The sequence below is a fragment of the Meleagris gallopavo genome, chromosome 9 (assembly GCF_000146605.3).
Source record: "Meleagris gallopavo isolate NT-WF06-2002-E0010 breed Aviagen turkey brand Nicholas breeding stock chromosome 9, Turkey_5.1, whole genome shotgun sequence".
Lineage (NCBI taxonomy): Eukaryota > Metazoa > Chordata > Aves > Galliformes > Phasianidae > Meleagris > Meleagris gallopavo.
The window spans coordinates 17,378,300-17,396,740 of record NC_015019.2 but is presented as its reverse complement, the minus strand read 5'-3'; the positions used below and the strand labels follow the sequence as shown (position 1 = coordinate 17,396,740).

At 39.2% G+C, this 18,441-nt stretch overlaps 1 protein-coding gene across 2 annotated transcripts in view; it reads left to right on the top strand.

Annotated features, from left to right (window-relative positions):
- Positions 1-18,230, top strand: part of LOC104912219 (AF4/FMR2 family member 2-like) — a 69,928-nt gene extending 51,698 nt beyond the window's left edge. Inside the window, exons 5-6 of one of the 2 annotated variants that reach the window (XM_031554713.1) lie at positions 5,974-6,011; positions 18,179-18,230. In XM_031554713.1, the coding sequence (XP_031410573.1) occupies positions 5,974-6,011; positions 18,179-18,215 (75 nt within the window). In that variant the 3' untranslated portion in view covers positions 18,216-18,230. Of the gene's footprint in view, positions 1-5,973; positions 6,012-16,004; positions 16,956-18,178 lie in introns of those variants that run through there. The other variant, XM_019618323.2, reaches the window with a different exon arrangement.
- Positions 18,231-18,441: the final 211 nt, after the last annotated feature.

The following is an 18,441-nucleotide window of genomic DNA, read 5'->3' as shown; positions in this document are numbered from 1 at the left end:
CCAAGACAAGTGATAATCTACAGTCTGTTACAAATCAAGAAATTTAAAGAGTGTCTTTGTTTTTATTGGATTGTTGAGCTGAGTCCATGAGGTGTCTCTTCTTTACCCACAAGACAGAAGAACAGCATGGTAGAATATAAATATGTGTTGAGTTGCTTAGATATTCATCTGGGAATACAGAACTGGTTAGAAACTAGGAGGTGAATGCAAATTAGATTTGCAGCAGCTCTGGAAAAAATTAAAGCATGGAGGCCTGTCTCCTTCTGCCGTCACGATTCAGTGGCTTGAAGTGCCATCTGTCTCAGGCGAAGAGACTCTTCAAGGCTCAGCAATTGCCTTCTCAGGTGGCTACCAGTACTTCTGAATCAAGACTTTAAGGAGGCATTCTTAAAAAATACTGACATTTTCAAACTTCACTTCCATAAAATCAAGCACTTCAAATACTGGATTTTCAACTCTGCAATGGAAAATGTTAATTTTCTTTGGAGAGCAGACATTTCCCCTTTAAAACTTTTCTGAAAATCTAATTTACCTTCAATAGTTCCAATTATTTTACACTGATATTTTTGAGCTGGCCTCTTGTGACTTCATTCTCCCCAGGCCTTTGTGATGTCAGAAACGTACTGACTGTAGTACTTTTTCTGGTTCCTTCTTTTCAAAAGTCAGTCTGGTGACTGACAGTCATGAAGAAAAAGTGTCATTTTTCCCCTTCTGTGGTTCTTGTGCACAACCTAGAAGCAGCCAGGCATTGTTCCTGTGTTAGCTCTTTTGTATCATGTTTAAATATCTGCTAATGAAATAAGTTTGTGGGTCTATTCACACTACACAAATAAAGCACTGTGCAAATGATTCTTGAACAACTCATGCCAAAATCAAGAGTGATGTAACATATGAAGAAGAAATATGGAGTAGAAGTCTTTCACAGGGCTAGGGTTAGTCTTTCACAGTTATAAAAGTCATAGAAGAACATCTCCAGGCGAAGTCTCTCCGATGAATGATCCTCTGTATCTTACTGCTTTTTATGTGTTCTTCAGCATCTTTTTTTCTTATTCATTACTACAGTCAACTGTTGAAATAAGATCTTATAGAGTAGAGGTACAATTATGGAAAAGCCATAATTGGGAGGGGGGGGAAAAAAAAGGAAATTACAATTTACAGTGGAATGATTGTCTAGTTCATTCTGGCTTCCATTTTCTAATCATCCTAAATTATTTTAATGCACATTTTCAAGCTCAAAATTAACAAAAGTCCCATGATGTAATTCTCTTAACACCAATTGAATGTTATATTATATCAGTCCAATTTCATGCCACTCTTTTGCAGCATCTTTTCCTTCTCAGTGTAAGTTTATTATGATTTAGGAGCATCCTACCTACTCTATTTCTAGATAGTACTTTTAGTACATTAAGTTTCGGAAATAATGTGGAGTTAGAACCAGTTTCTTACTTGTAAAGCCTAGGAATCTAAGATAGAAAATAACTCTTATAATGTATTTGTCTTTGAAATATCTTAAATTAATAATCAAAAGCTTGCATCAAGTCTAAAACAAATCAAGCTTAGTCGTGAAGATGAGAAACAGGAATTATTAACTGAGTAGCAAAGCTGATGGGGGCTCAATGAAATCATTTTGTTCAAAGATTAAAGGCACTGAACACTGAAATAGTTTGAGGAGGATGGCTATGAACACATCTGACAAGAACTGCTAAATTCAGTAATGATCAAAAGTTAATTATCAAAGCAGAGAGAACTACTCAACGCAGACAATTTGAGTCAATAGCTGAGCAGCTCAGCAAAAAAGTAATTTGGGAGAAGTATTTTCTTATAATGAAGTTATATAAAAGTCATACATTTCAAAGAAACCCGCCTAAAACAAGATTGCATTCTTCCTGATCAGAGAAATATAATTAGCTCTAATTGACAGACCTGCTGTACACCAAATATTTTCAAACAATATGCTTCTGCATCAAAGCTTGATGTGTAGAGTTACTCAATGTCACTCTGATTTTGTCTTTCTTTATCTTCTGCCACTGGGCGTGCTCATGATATCTCAACAAATACGCTTTGAAAAATGAATGAGCAGCACCTACAAGATAAATAAAAGCAGAAGGCATTCTGCATTTCTGTTTCAGATAGAACCCCTGCCAAACTGTGTGCTGTGTTTAACATCACGTTCTCACTCAGAGGCAAACTGCATCATCTGAAATAGGAAATGATCAGTTGCATCATCCAACACTGAACTAGGCTAATACGTAGATTGAACTGAGAACTTGCAATATCATAGAATCATAGAATGGCTTGGGTTGGAAGAGACCTCAAGGATGATCAAGCTCCAACCCTCCTACTGCAGGCAGGGCCGCCAACCTCCACATTTAGTACAAGACCAGATTATTTTTCTAAAACTCTATATGAGTGAATGTATGTGTGGACAACACTCTCCCCACAGTGTGCCTTTTCTTAGAGCTAGGAAAGTGCCTTCTCCCAATAACACGGGAGGAAAAATGAAAAATTTTTAATGTAAAAATCTGAGATGTGTCAGAATGTACCTCTGTAATTCCTTGTTCCTGAAGCTACCATGTTTTAGAGTAAACATCCACATTGCTAAGTAATCAAAAATCAAATGCCCAATTTAGACTCTGTTCTTTAATATTCCATGACTTTCACATTGCCAGCTGTCACTCTCTGAAATATCTTCATCTTCTTTAATCTTTCATGCAAACAGTTTAGCTCATACCATCACGCACATGCACTCCTGAATATCCTCTGCTTCACTTTATATTAGAATTGACTGTATTTACTTCTGATCCTAGACACTCTTTGCTCTTCTGTTTTATTTTCCTTGTCTGTATTTCGATATCCATTTTTTGTAGTGACTTTTGAATAATTTAGAAGGAAAAAAAGCCTGTATGAGATTTAGATCCATGTTTCACATGCCTGAAATCAGAATTTTTGTAGTCCAGATATTTGGTATCTGGACCAAATGAAAGTGTCACTGCACAGTCAGAAAATCTTCTGCCATAGTGAAAGGATCTTTATAAACTTTAAAAATAATTCTAGTTCCTCGCAGGATGGGACTATAACTTGACATTTAATGGGAGGATTGGGGAACTGAAATGTAGTTTTCAGTGATATTTTAATCCATTGTAAATGAAGTATTTGCATCCTGTTACATGTAGTTTATTATTGAGGAATATTCCTTAATAACATGCTTTTTGATTTTGTGCCTACATGTGACAGCTAAAAAAAAATGAAGATTTGGGAGAGTTTTATTGGAAGGATGCACAACTCACACTATTTCACTAATGAGACAGGAATTCGATTTCATTTATGGGCTTCTTTGAGAAATCATAATTGGTTTGGGTGCATAATATGTTTTTGTGCAATCTTAACTTCAGTTTTTCCTGAGTTTTAAGTGTTTTATTTAGCATCTGTACTGTACAACCAAAATAGTTGTTTACCATCATACCTTCATCAATTTATCCTTTGGATGAAAAATGTAAACCAATTGAAACAAATGCATCTTTCTTCACATTCTGGGAGCCAACCCAGGGTATTGTTGTTTTTCCTTGTCAGCTGTCACAAGCCTTAATTCTTTCCCCCTAATTTAAAGTTATTATTAAGGATTTCCACAGATTTAATCAAAGATTTTATCTTTGTAGTGATTGGAGGCAAAAGAGCCAAAATAGAAGATATTCTGATAAGCTAGTCCTATTGTAGAGCCCAAAGGAGAACTAATTCTGGCAAAATTTGGAACCCAATTGTGCAGATCCCAGAGGTTTCAAAAGTTAGTCAGTTTTCATAAAGTATTTAATTCTTCGTGGGCTTATGTGATCATTTTTTTCAGGAACGCTAATATTAGCAGTTCCTATATGGGAACAATTTTATTTCCAAGCATAGCAGAGGTTAAAGTTCCTCACCAAAATCCTCCTGTCCAATTTTTGGTAGGCTTTACAAAGATACCTCCACAGGTAATTAAACAGTGAAACTTTTCTTTGTGTAATAAGTTTATGGATCAGTTGTCTTCTGCCTTTCCCCACGACCCGTACTTATAATCTCACTAATCATCTGACTGCTTCCCACACATAAATCTGTTGTAGTCTGGTTCTGTGAATGCTAGAAGGAATTTCCTGAAGTGGTACAAAACACTAGTTTCTCTGAAGGTGATGTTCAAACCCTCCTGCACTAAAATGTGTGGGATTCTCCTCAAAAGGCACACTGAAGAAAGGGAAAAGCATAGTTGGGTGAAAGGAAGGTCTGATAGCGGTTTTCTGCCTAGTCTTCCTGTCCACCCTCTTGGTGCAGCTGTGGTGGTTGCATCACTGGGGACCTTGATTCTGCCCCCCCAGTCACAGCCTAGTTAATGTCAAAAGCCTGGCCCAGCACCAGTTTGGTGGATTACTGGCAAATGCGTGGCTAATTATACAAAACCAAGCAGTGCTATGGTGAAACAGAAGCACACAACGACACTCACAGATTTGGTCTTGTGCCTCTAGGCTTAAATAAAGAAGTGCAACTACCTCCTGTAGGACCCAGGGGAGGCTTTCCTTCCTCATCCATGAGGCAAGCCTAGCACAGCTTATTGGACTAACCCCATTTAGCAGAAGCAGCGTGCACTGTAGCGATTAAGTAACCAGACGCTAGCAGAGTATAAAACAGCACAGGGACCAATACTGAGTGGGATCCCCTCTCAGCTGGACTGAAACCAGCAAACATCAGGTCATATTATGCTCCCTAACGATATCTAGAAATCTCCCTTCTTGCCTGGGAATATTGGCTACGGCCCTCTCAAGGAATTCTAATACCATGCTGTAGGGGAGTCAGACTCCATTATTTGGTAATTCATGGAAAACTGAAAGTACATATCCCACTCTCACCCCTCTCCCTTTTTGCATGTTAATTGTTGTATGCCTTGCCAAGACTGTTTGCTTGTTCATGTATGTTTGGAATTGTTATCTGCTGACTGTTTGTCAACGGAGATTGTAATTGCTTAAGGACATTAAAAAAATTTATAGTTAACCACCTGACTTGTGGTCAGTGAAGTGTGTTAACTAAAGTCTGTGCTACACTGCTGACAAATGTAAGGGAAAAGCACGTGGCAAAATGTTATTTACCTTTTCTGAAAAATTGAGAGGAGATGCAAGGTTGGTTTAGATTACATAATTATAGTACAGAAACATTAAAAAAACCCACCCTAAAATCCTCCACTAAAATCTTGAGCCACTTAACCAGTGTGATAGACTGGCATGGCTCTGCCATCAGTGCTCTAGCTGTGTTGCTTAGCAACATTTTAATTCAAGAAAAATCGAAGAAGATGAAATCCCCATGGAGAGGGAAACAGAAATAAGAGGGCCGTTGACAGATGATCTGAGTTGTTTCTTCTAATATACTGTGAAGATCACTGGCTCTTTTCATGAATGATAAATGAACTGTACACAGATCAATGGGTTCAGCAATAAACTGGAACCGGGCTCTGTGTCTGACGTGGTGCAGGCTGAGAGGGCCAAAGATTTACTCATTTAGATGATTTGAGTGTGTTTTCTCGAAGGTTTCACAAGAGGAAATTGATCCGAACATTTGGTCATCCCTTGCCATTTCTGTTGTTGGCAAATAAAAACTGTTTTGGAAACGAAGTCTGTTCTTCCCTTTAATTTTTCCTGTTGTTGTTCCTGTTCTGGGTATGGGCAGATAGGTTGTGACAAAAGAGGCCAGACTCAGAGTGGGAAGTAAAGTAATGTTCCTCAAGAATGATAGCCATTAAAAACAAACAAGCCACACTCATATCACAAACTTGGGTAGAAGTATTTAAGACCCTGAAAGGGGCCAGCTACTGAAGACACATTCCTCTGCTCTGGCCACGGCCAGGTGCCAGAGTGTGGTCTTCTGAAGAGCATCCAGTAGTGCAGGTTGGGTGCAGGTTGGTTGTGCTTAGTTGTGTTGTGTAATTGTTTGTCTCCCCCACCCCTCTTCTGTTTACAGGCTGCTGAAAAGACAAAATTGAGAAACATTCCTGTAAAGTAAGTTATTCTTTTATCTATTGGGAAATGTAACTTGAATGAACTTCTTGTGTATAATCACTAAAAAGCCACACAGCAAGGAGGGCAGTAAAAAGAAAATGGAATTCAGATTGTCCCTAGTAATAGCTATTAGAAGGTCAGTATTGTTGAGGAAATCTTTTGATTTCTCATGTGTCTCTAATGATTGCACTACCCAAGATTCATCCAGTTTCCATAAATTAATGTGTTGTCTATGAATAGCTGCCAAAAAATATCACAGTCATACTCAATACATAGTGCTCCTAGCCTTGGGGAGGTTTGTACATGCTAAAAAGATTATGATTTTTAATTGCAATCCTTGAGAAGGTCTGACAGGAGGGAAGTAACTAGGAATATGCCAAATGATTTCTAGACACATGGGAATATTTTGCACCTGTGTATCAAGGCTTTGCCATCCTGTTGATTAAGTGCTCTCTCACTCAGTATGTGTGTCTTTCTCACACCACACACAGATGTATGTTTCTGCTCTCTACAGTTGGTCTCTATGAAGTATGAGCAAGCTACAAGGGAGCAATTTCCAGGGCATTTCATGAGAAGTTCTTAAATCTTAGTGCACTAGAAGTAACACTCAACCGTTTATTACTGAATTAAGAAAGTTGCTTTATAGATGTCCTAGCTCTTTGAGAAAAGGCATTTTCAGTTAAAGCTACCAACATCAGTGATTCCCTTTAAATAACAAATGTTCCAGTCTTAATGGGTTTTCCTGCACCAATAAAACACAGATTTTTAGCTTCAGTAGGTGATTATTGCAGTTTAACTAAATCCCAGTAACTATATATTCCTGTCAGAGACAGAGTAAATGTTCTTGCTTTCATTGTAGTCTGCTTCTCATGCAGGTTTTGGACGACAGTGGCTTAGTATTTGTAAGAACATGCACTGACAGAACTTGCAAATCATTGTGTTTTAGCACACATAGCAAAAGAATATACAGTTTGATCTCTCACTGTGTTTCCATCATGTATAGTCATTTATACCTTATAAAGTGAATGCAAAATGTGTATGAACACTCCTTGGAGTGATTAGACAAGATGCAAGATAGTCATAAATCACTCTCTCTTTATGTTTCATTTAATCTGATAAAAATTAGAAATAGCATCCAGTGGGGACTTGGTAGCACATTAAACTTTTAATGTGACAAGGGACCTTTCTTGCCTGTAGGGCTAGTTCAAACTCAGTGCAAGCTGAATTAAAGTCATTGTTACCTGGTGGTTTGTTTAATAGAAAGTATGAAATGAGCTGTGATTTCAGTTCATCTTCTAGAGAATCGAGGTGCTGTAAGGTGATGAGAGTCCTGGGCAGCAACTCCAAAACAGTCATTTTTCATTAATTCACTTTTTTAATATTTTGGGTCAAACTCTCAGGAATGGCTCAACTAAATTGAGTTTCCCCAAGTGAGACAAAGGTATTGAGCTTTGCAGTCATTAAATAGCATATGTGTGATACTGATGCCCAATTACTCTGTAAAAGAGATTTGGGTGTACGGAAGTGGGGGATTTAGGTTAAATAATTATTTTATGGGCCTTAAATAAGAGTAATATTTTGAAATGGAAGAAGGCCAGATGGATAGTCTCACTCTTTCCACCTACGTGTGCATATTTCACCATGTATTTTTCCCCCAACTAGTTGTTTAACTTCTCTCTGACTGTATTCATGGTTGCAGCTTCAATTAGTACCCTAGGGAATACATTATACATATTAATTACAGCCTGTATAATGAACAGCTGATAAATCTGTCTCATTTTTCAGTGAAATGTAACTATTTAAGTTACCTCTATGCAATTACAATTTTATGCTAAAATATTACCTCTTAGGGCAAAAGCAAAAATAGTATCTCTAAAATAGCAGTTGTGGACATAGATTACATTTACATAGGTTGCTCTGAAAGTCATAGGATCACAAAATCAGAATGTCTTGGGTTCGCCCTTGTCCTGTCACTACTAGCGGTGTAAAAAGTTGATTTCCCTCCTGCTTATAAACTCCCTTTAAGGTTCAGTGAGATCTCCCTGAGCCTTCTCTTCACCAGGTGAAACCAGCCTATCTCCCTTGGCCTTTCTTTGTATGAGTGGTTCTCCAGCCCTCTGAGCATCTATATGGTTACTCTGGACCTCCTGAGCTGAGGGCCCCAGACCTGTACCTAGTGCTCTAGACAGGGCCTCATGAGGGCAGAGTAGAGAGGGACAATTATCTCATCACATCCCTCTCCCTACCGTTTAACCCTCTGTTAATGCAGTCCAGAATACTGTTTATCTTCCAGGCTACAAGTGCACACTGGTGGCTCCTGTCCATCTTTTTGTCTACTAGGACACCCAAGGTCCCAATCTTCACAGGATTGCACTCAAGTAGTTCTCCCAGTCTTTGCTTATATCTGGGATTGTCCCAACCCAAGTGCCACACCTCGCACTTGGCCTTATTGAACCTTGTTAAGTTCACATGCACCCACTTTTTGAGCCAGTCCAGGTCCCTCTGGATGCCTTTCTTCTGTTCTCTCGACTACACTACTCAGCTTGGTGTTATCAGCAAACCTGAGTTTGCTGTGTCATTGATAAAAATGTTAAAGAGCACCACTCTAAAGATGGATCCCTGGGGACACCAGCAATGACCATGCTCTACCTGGACATAGGAGCTCTTGGTCACAACCCTCTTGCTGCAACCATCCAACCAGTTTCTTATCTACCTTACAAATACGCTTCAAACATGTATCTCTTATCTGCCTGAATGTAATGCCTCCTATTTATTTTCACAGAAACTACAACAAACGCAAAGAGTACAAAAACACTACTTGATAGAGAAAATTCCCAATTACAGAACATTATTTTTCAGCACAGATACCACCACTAGCTGTGCATTTTTGCCAGCAATGAACAAGAGCCTGCAGGCCATGCTTGCAAACATTTGCACAAGTGGAGGTGATCACTTGATCACTCTTGTCTTTGCTGAAACACAACACTGACCCCTCACTGTGCTCACATCCACTTTTCGGTTTCCATCAACATTCAGCAAAGTGTCGATGAATGCCAGTGGGTGCCACTTTTTCCCTCATGGAGGAATTCAGTGACACACCTTTGCTCCCTACACTGTTCTATGTCAGACACCATTTTGTCAGACTGCCCCTTTGCTGCCATCTTTCGCACAGAAACAAAATGCGAGGGAATATTGCTGAAGAGGGTTCAGCCTCTACTAACATTCCATCAACAGTTGTCTCTGGTGTCATGGGCCAACATCATAACATAGTAGGAATTACTTTCAGAGCAGCCCTGGTATACAAGCAGCACAGCCTCACTAAGCATACCTCAAGCACATCTAGCTTTTAGTGCTGTTGCTTTTGTAGCTCTGAAATGTCAAAGAGAATTTTGCTTGAATTTTAATGTTCTTCAGCTATGCAAAATAAAGTTGGTAGCTTCTATTGTCGTAAGAATTGAAAGCTGTACAGATTCCTTCTGCCATATGTGACTTACCACATACATTTTTCAAAACACATTTCTGTTATTAAGACATATGTGATAGTACACTTCTGCAAATGTGAATTGCTTTTGGCTAAAAGCCATGCACTAATAAGTTGAGTTGAATCTAGCTGCATTTGACATCTGTTACAATATATATATGTGTATATAAATATATATAAAAAGATATTATCTGTTGTCATTAGCATTAAAAACTTCCTTGTTTTTATGTTGCTCTGACATAGTTCTTATTTCCCAAACCTGGAATCAGAAATAATTCCCTTTTAAAGACTGTTGTTTTCATAATATCCCTAGTTCAGTTCTTAGTAGTACCACTGTTTAGCATGCTAGTTAAGGAACACGACAAAGATTTTTGTAGAAATAGTCTGTTTGCTTTTGTTGCTTGGTTATTAGAATCACAGAGCCATAAAATATCTTGAGTTGGAAGGAACCCAAAGGATTCATCGAGATCCAGTTCCTGGCTCCACACAGGAGCACCCAAAATCCAAACCTTATCTGTGAGAGCTGTATCTAAATTCTCCCTGAATTCCAGCAGCTTGGGTCTGTGACCCTGTAGAGCCTGTACCAAGCCCAACCACCCCCTGGTGAAGAACTTTTTCTTAACACCCAGCCTGAATCTCATCTGACACAGCTCTGTGCACTTCCCTTGAGTCCTTTTGCTGTCACATGAGAGCAGAGGTCTGGGGTCACAAAGATGCTCAGAGGGCTGGAGCACCTGTCCTATGAATAGGCTGAGGGAGATGGGCTTGTTCATCCTGGAGAAAAGAAGGATCCATGGAGACCTCATTGCAGTCTCCCAGTACTTAAAGGGAGGTACTTAAAGCAGGAGGCAAATCAACCTTTTACATGGGTAGATAGTGATAGAACAAGGGGGAATGGTTTTAAACTGAAAGAGGAGAGATTTAAGTTAGTTGCCAGAGGGTAAATTTTCACTGAGAGGGTTGTGAGACCTGGCACTGCTATCCAGATAATCTGTGGGTGCACCATTCTTGGAGATGTCCAAGATCAGGCTGAATGGCCCTGATTTAGTGGTTGGCTACCCTGCCTATGGCAGGTGGTTGGAACTGGATGATCTCTGAGATCTCTTCCAGCCCAAGATGTTCTGTGATTCTGTGTCAGTGCTGCCACTCCACTCCCCTGTGAGGCTGCCATGGGACCTCTCCTCAGCCTCCTCTTTTCTGGACTGAACGAACCATGGGAGCTCAGCTGCTCCTCATACATCTTGTCTTCTAATTAATGTTGCAGGTTTCAGGTATAGGGGGAAGCTTACTTAATTTTTATTTTGTCCTTCCGTTGCCTAAAACTTCAGGAGGGGAAAAAGAAAACCAAGGAAGTTTTCCTTCTACAGTTCAATTAGGCAGTTGTGCAACTGATTTCTTACTATCCAAGGGTTTGTAGGTGCTTAGACTGAGTTCATCCAGTTCATATCAGTTATACAAACTTCCTGAAGGTCAGAGGAATGCAGGTGGCATTTGACTTCTTCACAAGGCATGATCTCAGTTCCATGTTGTTTATAGCACGACAAGAAGACACAACACATGCAGAGGAACTCATCATAGTATATTGGTAGCCTCATCTAACATACTACTACCATTAAAAGCACAGAGAAAGTAGCTGAGAAGTCTCTGCACCTGCTGAACTGACTTTTTTTGGTGAAAATAATGCAATTGCATCTCCAAAAGCATAAGGCCCTCTTCTGTCATATGTGGCATCAGAGTCACCCTACAACTGCAGATTCTATTAACTTAACTTATTTTATACTCCTCTTCCTCTGTCATAAAAGGAGAACTTGCTGTCCATCACAGACTTAATCCATATTTATATTGACAGTAGCAGGGAAGGGATTTCTTGTATGCAAAGTCCTAGATACTTTCTTACTTGCTAGTTCTTATCATGCTGTTCCCATCCCTGCGTCTGAAAGAAGTAACATTACTTAAACAAGTTTACTCTGTGAACACTTTCTGATTTCTGAAGAGCTGTTACATGAGAAATTGTTTTCAATTATGACATATCCAGAGGAAATAATCTATTATATACTCTGTGATTTGGATTCTCATTAAAATTCAATAGCAGCCTTGTTCTGAAATCCAGCTGATGATCACAGTTCTCAGGCTTTTTTCCAGACCTGGGTAGGCAATGAAAGCCCATATCAGCCTAGGAGCCAAAATGCATTGTATCTGTGTTGAGTTGACCAAATCATTTGTCCCTTGTCTCAGTGGGTCGAGCTGCAGGATCCCATCAGATCTGAGTACAGTCAGGGTTAAGCCTTGCTTTCAAGTACAAGATTTTGCTTGGCAGCCTGTACGTTAATGTAGTCTGAAGGTCTGCTAGCTCAGTACGTTATTACTGCCAGTGGCAGACTGCGGGGAAAGGACAGAAATTAGAGAAGCAACCTTCAAAGCATCTCTTCCATTTTCCTGTGCACAACAGTTCACACTTCCATGATCTCACATCCTGTGTTTAGGAGTTACCAATGCACTTATTCTCCATGCAAAATCTCATTTAAAATCTGTTTATACCTTTTGTCCCCACAACGTCCTGCGGCACTGAACACTACGCTGCTTGAAAAACTACTGTATTTTGTTTGTTTAAAACCCTTTTCCTCATACGTTCACAGGAATCCATGCAAGTAGCTATGTTATGCAAAATAACAAAAGATTACTTGCTATTTCTCATTCATGATACGACATATCTCTGCTGTGTAGACCAAGGAGTTTTCCTACTCAAAAGCCACTATTAATAATGCTCTTTTTCCCTCTAAGACTGTGAGTCCACCAGTGAGCTAAAGCAACCAAAGGCAAATCTCTTTGCAATTGGGAAAGGAAGTCTTTGAGGCAGCCAGTCAGATGGAGGCAGTGGTTAGGAAGATAACTGGTTTCTTTTTATTCTTTTTCACATTGGAGAGATGAGTTCTTTTTATGGTGCTGCTCTTCTGACTGAGAACTGGATACAGCCTGGCTCAAAAGCTTCAGATTGCAGTCCTTTATGAAAATGACCAGAGGGACTCCTTGGGAAAATGCAGTCAGTTGAAAGAATGATTTAGTTAAAACCCTGGTTTCATCCAGCACAGCAGAATTAAATAATTTTTTAAGATACATATTTTTTTTATATATTTTTTTTTTAAAAATAGATATTTTTAAGAGCAGCTCTTGTACTCCATGAACTTCTGTAGAACTATATAATATTCAAATTGACTTCTTGCTTTCGGAAAGAAAATTCTGGCTTCCTTGAGTGTCCTTTATCCTCTCTTCTATTACAGAGCATTAAAATCTTCAATAGAAAGCATTGCCATTTCCCCCAAGCACCTGCACATGTTTAAATTTGCTGTAGACTTAATGACTACCAGATTTATGTTATAGGGTTATAGCTTATGTTAAAATCCTACTGCTTTTTATATTTTTGAAATTTATTTGTTTTCCATCACTGACAAGACCAACCACACGTTTGTTAACCAGAAAGATTTTTGGTGGTTATTGTTTTTTCCTGTCATAAAACTCATCTTCTCAGAAGGCCATCAGTCTTGACTTGGTACAATTTTCTGTCCCAGCCATTGTTGGAATTGCAACCCATTAACTATTTATATGTTGACATTTCAATTGACCTCTCATTTGCAAAGCACAGTGGTATTTTTTGTGGCCTTTTCATCCTTCATTATAAATGGAATAGGAATGACTATTTCTACTGTTTGCATTTTAAAAAAATACCTTTGTTTTACCAGCTGGAATGGCATCTTGTTTTTCCCTTCCTGGGTAGACTTGCATGAAAGGTCTAAGGTCTAAGCAAGTCATGCAGAGCCAGAGGATTCTCTTATTGACTCAATATGGAGGAGGGCAAACAGGTCAGACTCCGAGGGTCACTTAATGTATGCTGTAATAGTGATAACCATAAACAGATCTTTTGCTCCTGTTGTCAAATGTGCAGGCCACTGAGCTGGGTTTGAAGGTTTGTTTTTGCTGGTCAGATCAGGCACTTGTAACCAACAAAGGTGGTGGTGTGCCACTGGTACTCAGCAATTTCTGCTGTAGAAAAAAAAGAAAAAAAGATTGTGTAGGTTGAAAAAACTTGCATTTATGTATGGGAAGGTGTCTTTATATACATATGCATGCGTATATATGTACATGCGTATCTACATAGCCATATTTATGCAGGCATATTGTATGAGTATATGCATATGAGTAGATGAATCTAAAGGACATTTGCTAAAGAACTTGAAATCAAACCACATTCAACTAAACAAAAAGCCAAAACTTGCTATAAATCTCATTTTCAGTGAAACTCCCAGGCAATTTACAGCCATCACCTGTTAGTCTCTGCTTATAAACGTTCCTTAGTCCATATCTGTCTAACTACTAAATCAGCCAGCACCAACTGAATTAGTTCTAAAAATCCATTACAACACAGGGCCTAAACTGCCTGCTCACATTCATTTCTCAAAGAAATCCATTCATATTTATGTTTTAATACTTTAAGTCTAGCATGTGAAAGCACTCAAATCCCCAGCAGAAATCCAGGGAAAAACCTGCTTACAGGCAATTACAGACAATGTTCTTTAGTCCCTGATCCTCCTAGTCTGTCCACTTAGGCATCCACACAGTTGCAGAGTTCGGTCAATCAGAGCAGTTTATTGCACCAGCAGCCGAGTCCCTCGAGAGCTGGCCAAACTCAAAATGCCACTGGTTCTGGCCCACATGGTTGCATCTGCACAGGCATGCAGAGCTTCCAGCGGGGTTGGATCTTGGAGTATCACTATGAAAACCAAACATAGGTTTTCCAGAGAGTTTTATTTAGGGAGCTACATTTTCTCAGCAAAATGTGAACTCTAGAAATGTTACGAGGGATTATTTTACTCTTACAAGTTAAAGGTTAGTGTTGGAAATGGATTATAAAATTGCCGCTTTTAAACTGTTTGCAAAGAAATGCACATATTAAATCCTTTTTGATGATAGCACACTAATCCCTAAATACTGATTTTTATGTAAATTTTGACTCTTGCAAAGCCCTGACAATTCATCTATACCCATGTGGTTTTATCAGAGCTCAATTTCTCCTTTAGATCTTTTTTCTTTTCTGCAGTACCTTTTGCTTTATTCCAAAGTCATCACAGCAGCTGGAAGATATAGTGCTTTAGACATAAAATAATAACTCTGTTTAATATTTTACCTTTATTTTCTGAATTTTGTCCCTCTGACACATCTTGTTAGATATATTTTTATCAGTCCAAAGGATAACCACAGTAGGGCTATTTTTATTTCTAAGGAAATGATGCATGGTAAGAACTGGCAGGGCCCAAAACAGTAAATCAGTCCTGTCCCAACCACAGAATGTATTAAAAGTCTCTAGCCTGTGATAATAAGTTATAATTCACTTGACTAGCAGTTTGTTTGAACTTTAAATTGTGCAAATGAGTCACATTGGTTAAGTCTGAAATATGGAATTGTTTGTATTTTGAAGGTTTTTGGCTACCCACCACAACAGGTACTTGGAAAGAGAACAGTGCATTTTTGAAGTGAAAAGTTTCTGACTTGATTGTATAACTTGTAGTAGATGGTTAAATTGCTGTGTGAGCACATTTGCTTACAAGACAGTGAAATGGACACTCTGAGAGCTCATTCATCTAATCTCTTACAAATCTGAGCACACACCATCAATACCAAGCACTGCTGAATCCAACTACACACACTGGCTGCAGCTCCTGAGCCAAACTCGTTGCTCGGGAGCCATCACACAACTTTGGATTGCTAGAGTAAACTTTTCTTCAGCATATTTTTTATTCACTGAGAAATGCATATTCCACTTGATCTTTTGTGTAAAAATTACCACAACTATTGCAGCTGGGCAAAAATATGTATTTTTCTCTTTAACTGGGTCACTTTTGTTATTTTTCAAAACTGCATTTTCTCACCTTTGTTGTGACACAGTTTGTCAAGATTAAATTTAGGTCAGATTTCGGAGGTTTTAGGGAAAAAATGAAGTGGAAGTTTGAAGCAAACAAAAGCTCTTTTTTTTCTCATTTCTTCCTTTGAAAATCAGCCAAGGTCAATATTTTTTCCAATTTATTGTGGGTCAAAGGAGTATGCGGGTTCTCATTCTATGTTGCTGGTCATTTTAGGCTTTGTACTTGTCTTCCTCATTATCAACTTTAATCCACATAGCATTTATTCAAACAATTATTTTAAGTGTTTGCCTTGGGCATCGTAGTAAGTAACAGCTGTTTTCTAACTACTGATCTTTTCAAAATTAATGCTCTAAAAATGTGTTTCTGAGCAAAGATATTGCAACCAAGCAACAGATACAAGCAAAATCAAAGAAAACGCCTGATCCCAGCGTGAATGGGAATATCCTGGTTTCAGAATAGATCCCTGAATCCTACACAGGAGCAAACAGATCACATGTACTCTTGAATTTTATTGCTATGCCACTTCTGTCCTCGTGGAAGAAAAATAATGAGAGCAAGTAGTTTTAGTGTGCTTACATGAGTATCTAATTTACTTAGGGTCTAGCACTGTATCGATATTCTCCAGATGAAGATTCCTGCCTTTGAGAGCCTTCCTGAGGCAATGCAAAGCTACCTGGCAGTGGGATTGGACTGAGTCTATCTTAAACCTCTTAGACATTGGAATCCCTCTGTCCGCTCTCTTGCTTCATTGGAACTTCTAATTTTGCACTGCAGTGAGAGGGGAGAATGAAGTTTCCTCTGTTCTTCTGGCTTTTGGCCTCTTGGTAATAAATGTAGGTTATTCCTAAGGTAATGCCTCCTATTTATTTCTTTGGAAATTACAACAGATGCGAAGAGTACAAGATTTTGTAGCTGAGAATTTGCTCAGTATTTTTCAATATAGTCAGTACCATCAGTGATGCAATTTCAGTAGTGATGAACAAGATACCACACTCGTAAACATCTGCACCAGCAGCGATGACCATCAGTTGCTGTCACCACTGCTGAAACACACTCCCCACCCCCCACTCTGCTCATATCTACTGTTTGGTCTCCCTAGACATTCAGCAACCATCAGTGAATACCAGTGGGTGCTGCTACATCCACATGGAGGAATTCAGTGGCACACCTTTGTTTTATTTGCACTTCCATGTCAGATGGCATTCTGTCAGATTGCCCCTGTACTGCCATCTGTCACACAACAACAAAAACAGAATATTGGTAGGAGAATATTGCATCTACTTCCATCTTATCACATTCACCTCTGATGTCATAGGCCAACATCATAATGTAGGAGGCATTAATTTTGGAACAGCACTCATAGTAGGTTTCCTCTGCCTTATGAGGTCTTAGAGATAGGACAGAATAAATGTGGTGCTCTTTGATATCCACATATTCTCCTTGTTATCTTTGCTGATATATCCCTCAAAAAGAGCTTGTCACATAGCAAGCAGCCCTTTGCTTTGGTGGTAAAATGTGTAATAAAAAGAAAAACGGGTATCTTTCAAATGTTTTGTGTGTGTGTGTGTGTGTGTTTTTGTTGTTTTTTTTTAATATAAGTACAAAAAAAAATCTTCTGCTATTTGAGAGAAACAAAAAAAATCCAGTCATTTAGGATCGATGAATACAAAAGAAAGGAAATAACACTGCTACAAGGTTAATTTTGCCTAGTACAACATTTCCTAGTATTGAATTGCCTGATATACTCCCTCAGGGATTGCTCCTGCACTTGCAATAATCGAGGCTGATTTTATTGGAAAATCACCTCTGGATGAGATACATACTCTGGAGAGAACTTTTCATGGGTACAAATAGGTTTTTGGTGCCAGTGCCATGTTGCCCAGGCCAGCACAGTTATAGTTCCCAATCTGTCTGTTCATTCAAGCAGCAAATTCATTAGCAGCCCTTCTGGCAGGATAGAAAAATAGACATATTAGGGAAATTCACTTTGAATTGTTTTCAGGATTTGTTGGATAACAGTTCAGTAATCAAATTGTGCCTCCTAACAAGAGCATTAAATATTTTTATTAATAGTGGCAGAGAGGCTGCAGATATTCTTTTAAGTGCCGACCATTTTACCATAACGCTATGTCACTTGCAAAGATCATGGATGAAAGAAGAGATTAGCATAGTTGGAGTGGGGGTGCTTGTAACGTCTGAGCTGATTTTTGTTTTGTGTCGTGCAGCGAGTTGCTGTGAGTCGTGTAACGCTCACGTTACAGATGTAACGTGTGTTCAGTATCGCCTCATCCATCAGGCCTTGTCAGCTTGCTGGCTCTTTAATTGTAGAAGCGGGCTGCATCTCGACAGCAGTGTGCTCTCTCTACCTATGGGATGTAGGTTCAGATATACACAGTGGCTTCCAGGCCTTGTCAAGTGGAAACCAAGCATATTGTAAACAGAGCGCATTCCGCCTCCAGCCAGGAAAGGGAACGTGCAGGGCACCCCTGTACCAGGGCCCTCCGCTGACCTTGTGGTGCCTTTGTGTGGAGGCTGGAGGAGTGCTGGGAAAAGGCTGATTCAGAGAGACGGGTGAGCAAGGAAGAAAAATCAAGGAGACTGGCACAAGGATGGTGAAAAAATATATCTTTCTAAAGAAAGATGGAAAAGCATTTGCACACAGGAATTTAGTGCACTGAACTCCAGGAACTGAGAGATTTAAAAATTAGGATTGTAAAATTATAATCTCTATACTCTGTTTCTTACTTCCTGTTGTCTTCATTGTTTCACAGCGAAGAGGAGAGTCGTCCTTGGTATCAATCATGGTAAGCTACCACGACAAAGGAATAAGCGGCATATGGCTTAGCGCTTCTGGGTCTAGCAATCAGGTAGCAACCCTCTGCAGTTCAGCTGTAGTTCGGTTCCCAGTGGGCTTTACTTTGATGATTAGGTATATTGAGCTCCTCGTGTCATTCAAAGACAGCAGAAGTTCCTATGGGTTGATGTTAGGTTTCTCTCACTACATTTCAGTTTTCCATAACCAGTGTCATTGCAT